The sequence below is a fragment of the Nannospalax galili genome, unplaced genomic scaffold (genome assembly GCF_000622305.1).
Source record: "Nannospalax galili isolate Female #2095 unplaced genomic scaffold, S.galili_v1.0 scaffold17, whole genome shotgun sequence".
Classification (NCBI taxonomy): Eukaryota; Metazoa; Chordata; class Mammalia; order Rodentia; family Spalacidae; genus Nannospalax; species Nannospalax galili.
In genome coordinates, this window is record NW_008342276.1 from 6,002,729 (window position 1) to 6,020,970 (window position 18,242).

The window sequence follows — 18,242 nt, forward strand, 5'->3', positions numbered from 1 at the left end:
CAGTACCAGCTACCACCCTTCTCTACCCAGGAACAGAAAAAGATTTCACTGACTTTCATCTAAGTGGATTCAAACACCTGGCTAACTATTACATTTCAGGTGTGAGAAGCTTTTTTTCCTACACAGCTGCTAGCAGAGAGAAGATCCTCCTCCCCCCACTGGCAGAGACCTATCTTACACTGGAGGCTGGAGGCGTTGCCGTGACAACAAGCTGTATCTGATTCTGCCTTGGCTGAAGACAAGTTGAACCAAGCAGTGACATTCGTGACTGACAGCCTGAAGTTTCTCCAACAACAAATGAACTCTCTCACCAGAACTGTGCTTCACAATAAAAGAACATTGGACTTGATAACTGTTGAACATGGGGACTATATGATATGGGGAAAGATGCTGTTTCTCTGTAAATGAATCAAATGTTGTTGAAACCAATGTTAACACTCTCAAAAACTTTGTAATCTATTGGCTTAGCAACCTTGCTGGCAGTTACTGTCATTTGCTAAAAATCACCACGGAAACAGGTCATGGTCAGTTATCAAACTTTGGATTCTCCCGAGATGAAATGAGTTGACCCTTAGGGCTGGCATGGCACTTCTTCATATTTTAATCAAAAGAGGAGATGTCCTTTTTCGCTGTCCTTCCCGCGCGGTCCAGTGGCCAGTGGACCTCGCTTCCTGAGAAAAGTACACAGGTGAAATAGGGACAGGATTCGGCTGGACAACGCTCCAGTAGCAGAGGAACTTTCACCACCAAAAGCCGTGGCCAGCTGCCGCATCCAGGAGACACAAGCCGCGGTGCCACCGAACGTGCAGCCTGCCAGAGAAGCTTGCGGGGCCAGACCTGCCTTCCTCCAGACGCATGGTGGGGAAGCCTGCGGACCCGCCGTGTCATCCGGGAAGTGCGTGCAGGGACCCCGAGAGCCCAGCGCGCACACGCCTATAACAAAGTCTATATTTCACAAACCAAATCCACCTGTTTTTTACTTTTGCCCAATCCCTGCTATGACCAGTCACCAACAACCAATGGAAAATTACCAACAGGCCAATTCTGTTGATTTCATTGAAGTGTTAAGATACATTAAAGTTGGCTGCTTTTCTAAGGAGTAGACAGCCGACTGAAAGAAAACAAGTCACAGTGATAACCAACACACTTGAAACTCTGCATGTCAGCTACTGTCTTAAGTTCGGCATCGATGACTTTAGTCTCGTGCCCGCCTATGCAGCAACATTGGTATTCCCATGTCACCAATGAGAACTGGAGGCCTGGACAGGTGAGTCCTCTATACAAGGTCAAGGAACTAATTCATTTACTCTGTTCCACACTTAGCTTTTGACTATCATTCTGTGATGCAATACTTCCCTTGTGGTCACAACAGGAATAGTACTAGCAAAAGAGAGGTATGCTATTAATATCTTATGTGTGCTCCAAAAGACAAATAAATAAGAATCAATCCTCAGGACCCAGAGGCTCTAAACAAAAGAAAAAGTTGAATTCATCCATATGGCAAAAGTAGCTTAAGTTGTTCAGCTTATACTAGACCTTCACAGTTGCATTTACAATAAGCCCTGACATTCCTGATTCTTATACACTGCTTTACCACTTTGCTGTTCATGGCAACACGCACACACACACACACACACACACACACACACACACCCCACCTGGAGAACATTTAAACTTCTTAAAGCCTGGAATGAACCCCAATTTAGACCTCTTTGAGAAGTAACAGTCAGAAGGACTTTTAAACCTTTCCAGGAATCATCAAAGTCTGGCCAACTTTGGGAACCAGTGCTCTAGCTGTACCCTGGAACCTCTTAAAGGTGGTCTTTTGTTCCCCAGGAGATATTTTGGAATGGCTGGAGAAAGTCTGTTTGTTAGAACTAGTAGGAAAAGATGGCACTTGCAATTAAAAGCCAAGATAATTATAAGATGTTTATAATCTGAAGGATGACCTCCTCCCTCCATCCCAACAAAAAGCTACCTCCCCAAAATGTCACTGGTGCATGCACAAGTCCTGGCCAAGATCAAGCCAAACAGTATCCAAGCACTGAGGGGAGAGGAGCTCATGAACTCCCACCCTTATCTGAGGAGCTACTGGCAACTGATGGATTCTGGAGGGGGGGTGTCAGTTTTCTTCAGGGTTGTGGGCCCTGGGAAGCGACCCATGCACATACAGGCAAGGACTCATGGATATTAAATAAAAATAAAATAAAATAAAATAAAAAGAACATTGATTTGCATAAATACATAGTACGAATGGCAAAATAATGTTTCAGATCATTTAGAAATTGTTGAAATTCTGTCCTTATCTCAAGTCAGGGTTTTTTTTGAAACTTTCCATGAAACTCAAGTCAGTAACTCAAACAGTAATTTTTTAAAAATCAAATAATCTAACACAATATGATGCAAAGATACACTAATTTGAAACTTACGTGCTAAGGAATGGATGGTAGCAAAACGCTAAAAGTCTTTGTTTACTGTAATGAAACCATTGCATTTCTAGAACAGCAGAAAACTGAACAGTAAAACTACTGCAACTCATAACATGCAGTGGTCTCCAGTCTGAGCTGAGGAGGTTCAAGGAGCACTACCTGGGCTGCATGGCGTGGTGGCACACAGTGCCGTGTGTCCAGAACTAAGGCTGTAATTAAGTTCTTCCATGTAACACAAGTGAGCACTGCCAGGAACACCTCAGAGTAATCACGTTGGATTTTGAATTAAACTTTGATTGTTATGTGTTCAGAAACCTCTCATTATTACCAGATTTTCACCACCCCAATATTCAATTATGCAACCCCCACACAGGGTCACAGTCCACAGTTTCAATGTTGAGCCTTGGGGTACCCCCTCATATACAGCTTTAGCCATCAGGCACCCATTGAAGGCTTGGAAAATTGATTAACAAAAGCCCCATACCAAACTAAATTCCCATACACAACTTGGACTATCAGTAACAGAAAGAGGTTATTAAATATTTTCAGAAAAAAACCAAATATCACATTTAGAAGCATGAAAATAAAAATGGTGTAAGATTTTTACCAGCAACTACAGAAGCCACTGAAGAAAAAAAAATGATAGGTATTTTAGAGTATCATATCCATATTACCAATTCAGCAAGAGAATCTTCCAGAAACATTTTTGGGCATTATGTCTCTAACATCTTTTTCAGGACATAGCTGGAGAATGTGTTCCAGAAAAGTGAAGATGTAAACTGACAGTGATTATGACAGTGTCACCAGGAACAGACACAGGGGAAATCCAGGATAACCAGGGAAGAAGGATGCTAACACACCAGGCCAAGAAGAGGCTAGTGAGAGAGGCAGGGCCTCCAGGAGTCAGCAGAACAACATTAGCGTGGTCATGACTTTGTAAACACAGACTGATTTGGCCCATAATGCTTAAGACTGATCCATCAAGAAACAGTAGTATTCAGAATATTAAAGTGTATGCACTTCTGTTAAAATACTACTAGCATTACATTTTAAGGTTCTAAGTTTGGTATTCTGGGAAACAATGGAAAGTTTCTACTATTCTAGGCAGGAGACAGTGCGGGGAAGTGCAGACAAAAGAATGCTATAAACATTTTTATTAATTTAGAAAATTTCTCAAAATGAAGCAGAGAACAGAGAAAAATATAAAAATATTGTGAACAAAAGAGACTCATTAACCTTGATCTTCATTGTAGATGAAAGAATATTTCAGATGAAAGTACTTAAAGTGCAAGGCCCCAGATAACCAAATAACTGCCTATATTTTATCACACTTTGCTTATGTAGCCCTACTACATGGAGTCAGTCACCTCTTCTGTGAGATAGTGAGATAGTCTCTGGTATCCGTAATGCCTTCTTTTTTGGTCATTCTGTGAGTTGTGTGGCAAAGCTTACTGTCCTATAATTTATTATTATTTTATGAGATGTATCTTTAATTTATGCAATGCAACTTATCTCTCCACTGCTCTTCCCTCTGAAGTATTTAATTTTAGAAGAACAGGAGACTCATCTCATTTTCTAGTATCCTTGTTGCTTCATCCTACCAAAAAGGCCCCATGTTAAAAAGTCAGCCTAGATATACAACAGGCAAAGAGATGAAGAAAATACAATTTATATATACAATGCAGTTTCATTCAACTGTGAAGCCGAATGACATTATATTATCTGCATGGAACCAGATTTCATCACATTATTTAAAATAAACCAGTCTCAGAAAGACAAACCTCACATATCACCTCTCCTAGGCACAATCTGTCTGTCTATGCATATGTACATACATTTATATATGTGACATGAAAGAAAAGGAGGGGCAATGGGGACCAGTGGGAAGAAGTTAGGGAGGATGGGGTAGGAGAGTATGGGGGTCAAATATGAGCAAAGTAAAATGATGTTTATGTGTGAAAATGTCACAGTGAAACTTAGTATTTTGGATGCCAACCTAAAAATTACAAAATTAATGTCAAGACAAGAACAAACAAAAAGCTTGAACTTAACAACAGAAATTTCATTATTTGAATACTGTTATATATTTAGCCTACATCTTAATCATTTCAAATAACTTCTTTTTTTCATACTTTATTGTTTCTGACTTTGAGAACGTGCCTTGAACCTCTGGTGTCTGAAGTCACCGGGTGCTTGTGTGGAAACTCAGCTAGCTCTTTCAGAGGCTATTGACAGCTACCCCTGTCCTTCACTCAGGGCCACCCAACCTGAAGCCTCTTCACATTATCTATCTGAACATTTTCTAAATGTACAATAACATTGTAAGTTCAAAACTAAATATTTATTAGAACAGATATGCTATTCAAGACCTCAAGGGAGACATTTCCCTTTCTCTTTTACAAGTACCAAATTAGAGAGCGACATGTTGCACTTTTGTTCCCATCTGTAGGATGCACTTCCTTTCCTTCTTACCTTGCAGAGCAGGGAATGACATTTACTGCTCTAATTTTAAGCAGCTACCTTATTGACTCCTCATCTTAGACAATTCTTTCTTTCTTACAGAAACACAAACATGATACATCTCTCACTGGGTGACCTCTTGGATTCCATAAAATACAATGCTGTGTAATAGAATAAAACCAAGTGGGGGCTGGCGAGATGGCTTAGCAGTTAAGAACACTGGTTCTTCAAATCCCAGCACCCACGTGGCAGCTAACAACTGTAACTCCAGTCCCAGGGGATCTGACAGCCTCTTCTGACCTCCGCGGGCATTGCAGGACACAGGTGCACTTACCTACATGCAGGCAATACACATGTACACATAAAATAAAAATAATAAATAAAATAAAAAAAGAAATATAATTGAATCTGGTGGGACTCAGGTAGATCATAGAGCTTCCAGAATATGTTGTGATTAGACACCCTAATATTAACCACATAGGCAATTCACATGTACACATAAAATAAAAATAATAAATAAAATAAAAAAAGAAATATAACCCTGTTTTAATAGCAGTTATATGAGTACATTTATATTAATTTGCGTAAAAACAGCTTCATAAATTTTAAGTTTTAGTAAAAGAAACTTTTGGTTTCTTTTTGCTAATGAAATTTTCCCATTTCTGTAATTTTTTTGCAGTCTGAATTTTGCTGTGTAGGGTAAATCCTTGTTTGTTGGTTTTCTCTTTACAAAAGTTTTTTTTCTATGTTTCCTGCGTGATCAGCATTTTAATACAGATTCCATATTCGCCCACTCCAAACCACAGCCGCCTACACTGTGGACTGGTTGACAGAGCATGTGAAGTTACTAAAAGCCATCAACAATATGAACCCCTGTGAGACCATAACTCTGGTCCCTTCAAAGTCAATGAACTCGAGCCTCTCATGGCAGAGGCCTTTAATCCCAGCATTTGGGAGGCAGAGACAGGCAAATTTCTGAGAGATCAAGGTCAGCTTGGTCTACATAGCGAGTTCCAGGTCAGCTGAGGCTACTGGGATACCCCATCTCAAACAGACAGACAAACAAACAAAGTCAATGAACTCTCCCTGAACGTTTGCTTTGCCAATCAACCATTCAGGTCGGAAAATTGTTCCTTGTATCTGCAAGAGACTTTATCAAAAGTGTAATTAAACTCTTTAACCTATGCGCCTGAACTTTCTATTTGAAAATAATACAATACTTGGTTAAGCATGTGATATGACATAGTTGGCAATGATTTAGTCTTTATTAAGCTCCAGGCAATGAGCTAACTGCTTTTCATATATAACCACTTTACTCTTCACAACAAACCCAAGAAAAATGTTACTGATAAATTGACACTAGTAGTTAAGGGACTTGAGGGAGATCACACAGCTAAGAAGAGGTTGGATGGGAATTTAAGCCTAGACAGACTTAACCCGAGGACCCATCCTCAAAACCACTGCACTGCAGAGAAAAAAAAAAGAGTGAGGGGTAAAAAGAGACCATGGCAGTTTGAATGGTGACACAGTAAACTGGATTGGTTAAGCATAGCAGTACAGTCATGTTTTAGATAAGTTTTCCCATGCTTATTAGCATGCTAAGAATAATGCTTTAAGCCACAAGATGAACAGTGGCTTAAAAAAAATACTGTGCTTAAGCATGGGTCATCACTTTATTTTCCATTTCAAGCATTCTCAACCACTAACTTTTCCTTCTTGTCTAGCCCACTTTGAGAGTAAAGCTCATTTGCATGGATCTGTTAGGACTTGGATTTCATGGTGGGAAATATATATTTCCACTTAAGTCTCAGTCTGCAGGCTAGAGCTGAAGGCAAGAACTATTATAGATCAAGGCCAGTGAAGTGGGTAATGAGGTTTGGTATATAAAACGCTTGGTATAAATGCAGGGGAACTTCTGGCTTTTCTTTAACATTGACTGCTTTGAAATGCATCATTTAAAATAGAATGCTTAGTAGGCCAGTAGCGGTTCGATAATAATTTTCCTTCACTAAGCAGACCACTGGTAGCTTCAATTAGATGCTGTTCACAAATATGGAGCTGTGTGCAGTGAGTTATTTTTAATACATACTACACGGTGTGACCACTAAAACACACTACTGAACATGGAGAACATTACCCATCACCACAGAAAGGAGATGGAAGGCCTGTTCCCATCAGCCTCACTGGAGGAATATGGTCTGAATCCTCAGAGAGATACATAAGCTTTAAAAAGAAGCAATTAAAATATCCAAGCAGACATTTCAACTCCTCAGGTAGAAAGCATTCTTACGTATTCAGAATTGTGGGCCCCTGAGCCACAGGGGGAGAAAAGTGCTTATAAATTTAACATTAAGAGGGCAATTACTTTTTCCTGTAACTTTTAAGATCATGTCTGGCTCCACTTTCTTCAACTGTCTTTCAAGATGGGTCTATGTTAAGTAAGTGTTTCCCTAGTCTATAAAGACACATCTTTGCTTCTGCTCTCTACAGAGCAAGGTACAGTGTATTTACCATAACTCACTTTGAGTGCTGAAGGAGGGAGTCATAAAAAAGAGTTAGCTATCGTCCTCAGTTCCCTCCCTTTCTCCTCCTCTTCCTTCCCCCCCGTCTCCCTTCTGTCCCTCCTTGTCCTCTCCATCTTTTTCCTTTTCCCCTTCCTCTTACTTTCTACACATCTATTATCCTTCCATTATTTCCTTTCTGACCTATTTTAATAGCCTGATGTGCCAGGACTGTTCTAGTGTCATATTAATTTTTACTGTTATTCCTATCAGTTTACTATTACTAATCCTGGACAGTCAGCCTCCAATGCCCAGAGTCCTTAAATACTTCAGATTCCCTGTAATCAGGGTTCATGACTGACACCTCTTTGGCTTGAGATCCTTAGTGTACAGCAAGTTGAACTTGAGAAGCTGTTGGATTATCTGACTAGAAGCTCTATCATTAATAAGATAAAAAACCTTAGGTAAGTCGCCTACTCTCTAGCATTTCCAGTTCTTCCTATGAACTAAAGGGATCTTAACACCAGCCCAAACATCTGTTGAGGGTTGACTTGATCACAAATTTATAGTGTGAGCAAAGCCACTTTATAAACCTGAACCTGGAGGAAAATGCTTTTAACTGCATTCAGAGTGGGAAGTTACGTGTAGGGAGTGATGAGACCAAGGAAGGAATCTGAGTTATTCCTCGGAAGCCTTGACAACCTAATATTTGAAGCATGTGTCTCCTCATCTTAACATTAAACCTGAGCATGACATTTAAATTTAGTATGAAGGCCATCTCTGGAAGAAGCTCCATAGGCTTGGTGTGTCTTCATATCTCTAGTCTTTCTTCACTCTTATCACTAAGGTCTGAAGGTCACATTTTAACCTCTTAGCCCCCATGAGTTACAGCTGATGCACAAGATCTTTTGGGGGTTTCCTGGAAGCATTTGCTTTCTACCATCCTCTCTAAGGATAGTCTAGATACCCTTCTCATAGACTACCAGGACAACTTATGGTGGCCCTAAGGTAGCACTTCTTTCTGTAGGTATCTGCATAATCTGTATCTGTCACTAGAATGTTGCTTCTTTTTAAAAATATTTTATTTGTTTTTTTTTTTTTTCATGTGTATGAGTGTATTGTCTGCACACAGGTAAGTGAACCTGTGTCCTGCAATGCCTGAGGAGGTCAGAAGAAGGAGTCCGATCCCCTGGAGCTGGAGTTACAGACAGTTGTTAGCCACCATGTGGGTGGTGGGAATTGAATCTGGGTCCTCTGCAAGAGCAGCCAGTGCTGTTAACCACTGAGCCATGTCTCCAGCCCCAGAGTGTTTCTTCTTGAGGACAAAGCACCAGTGGTGTGGGATGCATGGAGGACACTAATAAACTAGCTGTCAGATGGATACATATGTAAAGGAATGTAAATCTCTGCTGCAACGATGGAGAAAAGGATTATTTACAAAAGTGGGGGACATTCTCAAAGGAATACTTAGAAACTCTCCCACAGTGTCACTTTAGCAAATTAATTGGGCAGGCAGAATAATGTCATAATGTTACTCCTCAAAGATGCTTCGTCCTAATCTCCAAATCTTGTAAACAAGTTATCTGACGTGGCAAACAAGAACAAAGGCTGAAGATGGAAGTAAGCTTGCAAAGCATGTGACTTTAAAACAGGAAGGTCTTCCTGCACCATCTGGATATGGTCAGTAATCACAGCATCCTTAAACAGAAGAGGAAACAAAAAAGATGGGAGTGGTTAGATGGGGTGAAGACACAACCTATCACCAGAGACATTGAAAAGAAAGGGCACCATCAGCCAAGGGATGTGGGCAGTCTCTCAAGGCCAGGAGGCAAATTCTCCCTGATGATCTTTAGAAAGGAATGCAAGTAGACGTAAGTGGTTTTAGCTCTTGTTTAGACTCATGCCAGACTTCTAAGATTATAAATTTAGGGCTGGCAAGATGACTCAGCAGATAAAGGAATCTGCTATCAAACCTGACGACCTAAATTCAATCTGAAATCCATGTGGTGGAAGAGAGTGAAGACTCTTGCAAGATGTTTTCTGATTTCCATCCATGAGCTATGATATATGCACCTCCCACATAAAATAAATAAAAATGTAATAAGATTACATATTTGCATTACTTTATGTACCACAGTTTCTTATACCTTGTTAGCAACAATAGAAAATTAAGACAGCAGATAAGAAAGTGGAAAGCCTAATTAGGACAAGCCATCGTACCTCTTGTAACTCCACTTTCCTAATCAACAATTTGAGCATGAGCACCTCTAGTCTGCTTATATCCTAAGGCTGCTTATGAGATCAAAAGCTGTAAGGCCTATGCTTGAATCTGACTCAGCACTAACCCACTGTGTGTCTTTGGTGAGACACGTAACTGTGAAACAGGGCTTCTAATCATACTGGGTTATTTAGAGGATCCGAGTTAATCCATGTAAAGTGCTTAGAAGGGTGCATGGCACCTTGTCATATAAGTGTTAGCTATTGCTACAGGGGTAAAATAATTTCAGAAAGGTTAAGCACTATGAAATTATAAGATGGAATTACCATTGTTTAAGAACACTGATTTTCAAGAAAGAGGGCAGCTCACAAAGCCTCTCCAGTGGTAATCAGAAATGTATGGAGACATTTTAATGATCAAGAGCCATGTTGTTGCCATTTAAGATGTGAGTCAGGGACCCTAGACATCCTGGGAAGTCCTTCAAGGCTTAAGACTTTCCTAGCTTCTGAATGATAATGTACATACCTCCTCACCTTCAGCTGTAAATAGACGGTGACTTTCAATACACATGTAGCACATAACTCCCTCATAATTACCTCTAAAAGAGTCCAATGTAGGCTTTATCTATTAAAAGCTTTTTTCTAAAATCATTTCTTTTTAATGTTAATATTTAAATTGGAGAGAATATTTATTAATTCATTTAAAAACAAATGATTAACAAATTTGTTATTAAATTATAGGCTGGATCTGAATTAACAAGAATTAAGCTAGAATAACATTTAGAGATGGCTTGATCCAGTTTCCTTGCTTTTCAATGAAAAAACCAGAGTCCAAAACTACAATAACTCATAAAAAGTGAAAATGTTCAAACATAAGAATCTAGGCTATTTCTTAATACATCCATAACAAAGTAAAACCCTTAAAGTTCTTTTCCATTCCTGTCAGAGAAATTACTGCTTATTCATAATCTCTAGCTTTCTGTTCCCCATCCCCACCAGACAAAGGGATGACAGAGTGACTTTCCAAGTGATTTCAGCATTCAAACACTCCTGGAAGCAGAGCTGATGGAGAGCTGAAGAAATGGTTTACCTCAAGAACCATCCTTGACTTTCTCCTTTGAATTTCTTATTTCCCTACTCCAGTTCCATAGGAACCCACTGGGACAAGGGGGAACTTTGGTCTGCCCTCACCTCCTCACTTCAACATGAATCTTTCAGAACTGAGCTCCTCTATCTTGATAAAATTTTGAATGAATTCATTTTATTCTTGCTTCAGCTATAAGAATGTTGACATATTTCAAGTTATTATTTTACTAAGTAAAGACTGGGGCTGAGGAGATGGTTCAATTATTAAAGTGCTTACCACGCAAGCACGAAGACCTGAGTTCAGATCCCCAGTATTCATGTAAAAACTGGACATGAAGGAATGCTTCTGTAATCTCAGAGCTGAAAAGGCAGAAAGGAAAATCCTTAGAACTCACTGGATAGCCTGGCGAGGAAAATCAGTGAGTTTCAGGTTCAACAAGAGACCCTGTTTCAAAAACAAGATGAAGAGTGACTAAGGAAGTCAGCTAATGTTAGACACTGGCCTTCATATGCATGTGTACACACATACATGTGTGCATGTACACATGTATGCATATGTACACACACACACACACACACACACACACACACATACAGCTAAGAACAAATGCTCTTCTTGCAACCCAGAATTGCCAAGGATGTATACGCAGTTGTGTTCTCCCCAGCTCCACAGGATTTCAGTCACATGGTAGTCTATGTGAACAATGCTATGGAATTTTAGGGTCCCATATCCTCACAGGTCCATGTAGAAGGCCCTGATTCTTCTCTTTAAAATGAGAAATAAAGCATATGAAATTTTCTGATCTTAATTCTAATATGTACTTGGTTAACATTGGCTTACCTGGTACAGCCAATTAACAAATTAAGTTTGAATGAACAGTTTCCACTCCTTGCGGGCCATTTGTTTACCTTTGTCCTGTTACAGAGCTGGGCTCTATCATAGCAGCAGCTCTTTTTTTTTTTTTTGATAGTCAGATGCTTGGTGTATTAGGTTTATAAAACTCCATCCTCCTTCCTGCCCTCCCTTTTGAGTATACAACACAATTGCTATTTCCTGCTCAGGGTCGCCTCAGGAACTCAGCATATTTAAGAAGTGGGGAAGATGCCAGGAGCCTGGTGACTTCAAGTGGCTCAGGTACATGGTTCCCTGGAGAAGCAGAGGGCACCAGTCTTGTCTAGAGGTTAAGGTATGAGCTTGAAAGTCAGATGTACCTTGATGCTTCCTAGCTATGTTATTGTTGCTTTAAATGGATAACAGAATGCTGATAAACTTTAGTTTCCTTATTAGTAAAATAAACAATAGTATTAGCCTTATGAAGTCCCTGAGCAAATGAAAGTATGTGTAGCTTGGCACAAATTAAGTGCTCAAGAAGTCTTAGCTATTGAGATTCTTTTTCCAGATCCTGTTTAACTTCTGTAGCCCCAAGAGGAATGGTGTCCTAACACATATTACAGTTTTAATGTAGATAGATGGATAGATAATCTAAAACCAAGAGCCAAAATAAAGAATTCCTTCCTTAAAATGGCCAATTGAGAAATACAAATTCCTGTAAGATAGAGGAAAGGATTCCCCTCTCAGGAGGGGCCATTTCATTGAAAATGTATAAGTACTTTGGAACAGGTATTTGATCTTTTAATCTCGGTTTGCTTTTCCTCAGGGTCACCTTGTGAAGTAAACAGGTCCAGCACTTTCCTTATTTTCACTAGGCACGTGAAGACACCCAGGCACGGGCAGGTAACAAGGATTATGTGGTGGAATCAAAGCCTAGACTGGAGGATTGAAACCTGATGTTAGGGTTTCCCCTTGCTGTGTTTCCCCAACAGAGGCAGTAACTGTCCACTAGAGGGCGTATGTCCAGAAATGGTGAATATTGTGGAAATGGTTTGGTGTTCCGTTCAACTAGAACGATTTGCCATAAAAATATATTTTTAGCCTTCTAGTCCAACCATATTTTATTCCCATATCCCCTCATAGATTCTGGAATAAATCCCACATTTCTGAACATAAGGAAGTAGGCATGTTTTAAAAGCCTTGGAGATGATTCTAATGCGCTCCTTCACTGAGACTCTCTGCTTGAGATGTTTTCAGTTGCGATGTTTGAGTTGATGGTATGTGACCACTACTGAGGAACACCTTACTGAGGACCACGAAGGACAATAAACACTTGGCTTCAAATAAGAGACACTGTGTTTGGGGGCTGGGAATGAAGCTCAGAGGTAGAATGCCTGCCTAGTATGTACAAGTCCCTGGGTTTCATCTCTGGCTAGGCGATGCTGGAAGGGCAGGAAGGGAGGGTAAAGATAAGGCAGCATGTTTTAAATCATGTCTTCCTATACTTGTGTCTCTCTTTAAAAAAAAAAAAGATTTCATCATTTTTATTTTATGTGTGTGAATGTATTGCCTGCATATATGTAATACCTGTGGAGGTCAGAAGAAGGGGTTGGATTCCCCTGGAACTAGAGTTAGCCATCAGGTGGACGCTGAGAATCGAACCCAGGTCCTCTGCAAGAGCTGTCAGTGTTCTTAATCGCTGAGCCATCTCAGGGATTAAGCTAGTCTCTTACTAGCTTCCAATTTCTGAAAACTTGGGCTAGGGACGCCCAGGACACAATGGGTCTGAGCTTATTTTCAACCACAAGGAGTCACCCTTTCTTCCTCTTTTTGGGTGAGAGTCACTTTTTAATCTCTTTGCAAGTCATTATTCATGAAATTGAAACCTAAGAAAGGAAGAGAAGTGATGCAACAAGGGACAGTGTCTGAAATTAAAAATGACTTGTATTTGCCACCTCTCCCTGGAGACTCGCAGTAAGATTACAAGCCGAGCAGGTGCCCAGCAGTTTATAGTCCAAATTACATTTGCCCCAGATCCTGCTTGCCACTTGTCACCCAAACCAACACTCACTAGATCAAGAAAACTTTTCTGTTTACTTATGTTAATCATCAAGCCAAAGCAAACAGCCTTTCACTTTTTGGATTCAGGGGTGGCAATTAAATCTGAAGACATCACAAATCCTCTAGACAAATAAGGGGAAAAATGCCTCTGTATTCTAGGCCGGGAAACAGACCATCAGATCACCAGGAGGTTGCATCAGCTGCCCTATGCCAGCAAAGTTGGTTTCCCAACTTCGAACTTTCCCATGTCATACAACCAGCACCACGGTCGAGTGAACTGGGAACTGATAAGTCTTACTTTTTTTTTTTTTTTTTTTTTTTTTTTTTGTAGTCCCAGCTGACCTGAACTCACTATGTAGACCAGGCTGGCCTTGAACTCACAAAGATCCGCCTGCCTCTGCCTCCCAAGTGCAGGCTTAAACCAGTCACTAGATGATAGGGTCTCGGTCGAAGTACAGTCTCATTTATGCACTGTCGTTGGGCGCCTAAGCAACAGAGAGACCCCTATCTAAATAAAAGATCTCCTAACAACTGGATCTGTAGATACTGGGAAGCTGAGAGAATAGATGAAATTAGCGCATGATATTAGTGCCGGTAGAACTATGTACTACAGAGCCAGAGAGAACCCAGCCCTGGAGGACAGAAGACTGCAGTTGCTTCTACCTTCTGTCTGCCCTTCCCCCATATTGCAGACATCCGGAAGCAGGCACTAATCGGTGGGTGTTTCCTTCTCTGTTCACATGCGATGATTATAGCGGTAGTTTCTAAGGTCACGTTCATAGGTAGGGAAAACTGTTTACAGCTGGAGAGTTGATTCCACACTACCCCAGAAACACAGACAGAAAAACCACTTCACCAGCTCTCCACCCAGAGGAACCTGGAATCCGGACTGACCGGCTGAACACCCTGCAGGGGAAGAGAACCTGCCACATCTCTCCAGCCTTTGGCACTGTTCATCAGGCGCAGCCGCGCTGGCTCGCAGTTCAGGGAGCTGAGCGAAGGGCGGTTGCGTTTAGCATTCGAACACTGCCGCCTCTCTCTGGCTTCTCCACCTTTCAAGGCTTTACTGCTGGGCTGCCCCGGCTGGGAAAATTCTGCCAAAGCAGAAAAGTATCAGAGCTGTCACTAGTCAGTGGCCTTGCTTTGCAACGTGGACGGATATAAATCCGGACTACTCTCCATTTTTCGCTCCATTTCCCAGCCTCAATGCTGCACTTGGATTATCCGCAGAAAAAATTTTTAAAAAGAAAAGAAACAACAGGCACAGATAACTATGAAACACCTGAAAATATCGTTCAGTATCCACCCGAATGGGGCCAAGGAAACCCAGCTTGTCCTGTCTTTTCAAGCACCACCCAGGGCCAGAGTCTACAACGAACAGAATCCAGGGTACAGGCGAATTGCCCCCAGGTTGTAAAAGTTGTCAAAACTCCACGCCTGCCACAGCCCCTACAAAACACACGCACCGCGGACCCCTGGACCGTGGGACAGGAGGATGAGTTAGTGAGCGTGAGTGTGCAGGTGCTGATGAGTCCTCCCGTGCCTGTCCGTGCGATGTTAACCCCTTACCTTCCAGCATCACTTCCTTGCCCGCGCGCTTCAGCGCCTGCACCGCCTCATCGTGGGTGGCGTCCCGCAGGTCTGCTCCGTTCACCGACAGGATGGCATCGCCCACGTACAGGGCTTGGGTCTGATCCGCCGCCAGCCCCTTGAAGATCTTGCTGATGAGTATAGGCATCTTGTTCTCTTTGCCCCCTTTGATGCTGATGCCCAGTCCGCCCAGCTCCTGCTTCAGCACCTTCACGCCACGCTTCTGGTTGGAGATGGACTCGGGGACTTGCTCCGGCAGGTCGGTGAAGGCGGTGCGGACGCCTGCTGGCGAGTCCGGGGGCTGAGCGACACCGGTGCCCCCGGCCCCGGAGCCCCTGCAGAACGAGCCATTGGTGGCAGTCCCGATGCCATTGTACGCCGCAGCGCCCTCCTCGCAGCTCAGAACCAGGGCGTCCTCGCTCAAGTTCACCAGAACTTTATGCCAGCGATCCCGCACCAAAACTTCCAGCAGCCCGCTCCTCTGAGCCCGGTCACCTCCCCCGCCAGCCGGCGCAGCCACCGCCGCCGCCGCCGCTACCGCCATCTTTCCGGCATTCTTAAAATGCCATGTGATTGCAAAAGGGGGGAAAAGTGGAGAAGGGGTGCGGGTGGGAGGCCGCGGGCGGCGGGAACTGAGGAGCAGCGCGCAGGCAGGACGCGGGACTTGGCTCCCGGAGTTCGCGGACGCGCTGGGCGCGAGTTGGCAGCGGCGGCTGAGCTGGTTCCCCCTGGCCTGATCCTGGGTGGGGTGGAGCAGCCTAAAAGAAGGAGAGCCCTACACAGGGGAGGAGGGAAAAAAAGCCAGCTTCCAGTTGCAAAACCCCAAACCGTGAGGAGCCGCCGAGCAGCGAAGTGCCGGGGAGAATCCGTGGGAGGAGGCAGGGGGCGGGGACCCAAGGCCACAGCCGCTCACCTGTTTGGCCGCCGCAGCGTCACACTCACGTCGCACAGGACCAGACCCGGGAGCCTCAGTCCTCGGTTGCACCTTGCAGCAGCTTCCAGAACCCTCCGGATCCGCACCCTTCCACCTCCACTCAGCCCTCTTTCTTCACGACTCTTCCCTTCTCCATGCTCACCCACATCCTCACCTTTACCAGGTGCGTGTCCTGCCTCCGTTCTTTCCTGATTCTCCTCCTTAGGACCCTAGGGAGGAAGGTCGCTGCGGAGAAAGGTCCTAGGCTGTCCCAGAAGCCAGAGTAAAGCTGTCCCTAGAGGGTTGAATGAAGCCTGACTAAACCCTTGTACCCTTATCCCGTTCTTGAACACATTTTTCCCTTGGGGAGTTGGAAGTCTGGAGAGCTTTCTCTACTGTGAATTTCAGCAGGGCCCTGCCTGCCTCACTCCCAGGACGTTTCCAACTCAATCTACGTTCTGTGCTTTGCCTTATACTCCCTGCACCCCATTTGCCACCCCAATGCTTCTCCAGACTTTCTCTTTCCTTCCTCAGATCCCATGCAGGAGGTGCCCCCTTTCAAAACTGTATGAGCAGCTTAAGTTCCTTGGCCAGTTGCGTACTTAGCTCTGAAGCTGCATTTTCCCAAGTTAACAGTATTGTAATTCCTGGTTACCTTCCTGGGTCAACCAGGAAATGCCACAGTTATCCATAATGCAAGCTGTAGCTGGTCATCCCAGAGTTCTCCAGACCTTGAACTTCTTAAGTTCTCCCCTGACCCTCAGTAGGTCTTAGGATTCACTCAACGTGTATCAATTTTCTTATCTACTTTTCTTCCCACCGCTCTCTCCCTCTCATGTCCTCAGAAAAAAAATTACAAATTTACTAATGCTGGAAGGTGCGAGGAGGAAGGGGATCTTAGGGAACACATGTATGTCACCCGACTGATGGGAATCATCTGACAGCCGCAGTCCTTTCCAGAGTGACTTATACTTTTTTAAAAAATAACATTATTTTCCTTTTATGTATGTGAGCGTTTCGCCTGCATTTTTCGCCACATACATGCATTTCCCGTGGAGGCCAGAAGAGGGCATCAGATTCCCTGGAATGGGAGTTAAGGACAGTTGTTAGCGGCCATGTGGGTGCTGGGAATGGAAACCCTGGTCCTCTGCAAAAGCAGCCAGTGCTCCTAACAGCTGAAGAACCATCTATCTAGTACCAGAGTGACTTATACTTTTAATCAAGGATGCTTTAAAACTCACAGGAATCCCTAAGGAGTGGCGTCCCAGGCAGTCACAGAATGTAATGGAAACAGAGGTTTATCGAGAGAGGGAAGTCACAGCAGCTCACACAAAGCCCTTAAACTAATGTATTTGCTTTCAACTTCCTTATTCTTATATATATATATTTTTAACCTGCTAGCTTTCAAAAAGCTCTTCATTTTTTTTCATCCAAACCTGCCCACCACAGGGACAGTTGCCTCAGGGGTTCTTTACTGTTGTGTGGGGTCAGACAAGGAACTAACACAGCTGGTAACTGTCTGAAATGAAATCTAGCAGAGGTCTGGCCTGCTTTGGATGCTGAGGTCTCATGTGCATCACTGAGTGTTTGCATTCCAAACGCAAGACACTAAGGTTGAGGTAGGCACCAGAATGCCAATACGAAGATGGAGAAATCAAAACCAACCTGCCCTTGGACCAGAAATCCTCACCAGCATAGCAGCACCTTGCTTTTGTGACCAAGCAGTGGAAGGAATTCCAGACACACTTGCAAAGTAATTGATCTATTAGCCATGAGAAATGGCAGGCTCTGGGCCCGGCCTTTCTGTGACTCTCTGCTAAGCACATTCATTTTTTTTTCCTGGGTGGGGACACCTCTATGGAAGGAAAATATGTTGGTGGCTGAAGTTACACCAGAATGAAAGGAGACAAATACTGAAGGGCAGTAGGCCTGAGACATGTGCGAAACCAGAGATGGCTTTGCTAGTGGCATTCTAATTACAGTCCCTGCTCTAAGCATGTTTACCTAATCCTCTGGGCAATACTTGGGTGCCATTGCTGTAACCATCACTCCATTTACAGGTGAAGAAGTGAAATCCCAGGTTTTATTACCCACCTGAGTCATGTAGTTAATAAATGGGAGTCGGGAGTTGGAACTTAACTTTGCCTGTAGTC

At 43.0% G+C, this 18,242-nt stretch overlaps 1 protein-coding gene across 1 annotated transcript in view; it reads right to left on the minus strand.

Annotated features, from left to right (window-relative positions):
• Sntb1 (syntrophin beta 1) overlaps positions 1 to 16,057 on the minus strand; it is a gene marked incomplete at its 3' end in the record, with an annotated part of 258,074 nt that extends 242,017 nt beyond the window's left edge. The window contains 1 exon segment of the mRNA XM_008837985.1: positions 15,156 to 16,057. Within this exon segment, the coding sequence (XP_008836207.1) occupies positions 15,156 to 15,720 (565 nt within the window).
• Between the last annotated feature and the right edge of the window lie 2,185 nt (positions 16,058 to 18,242).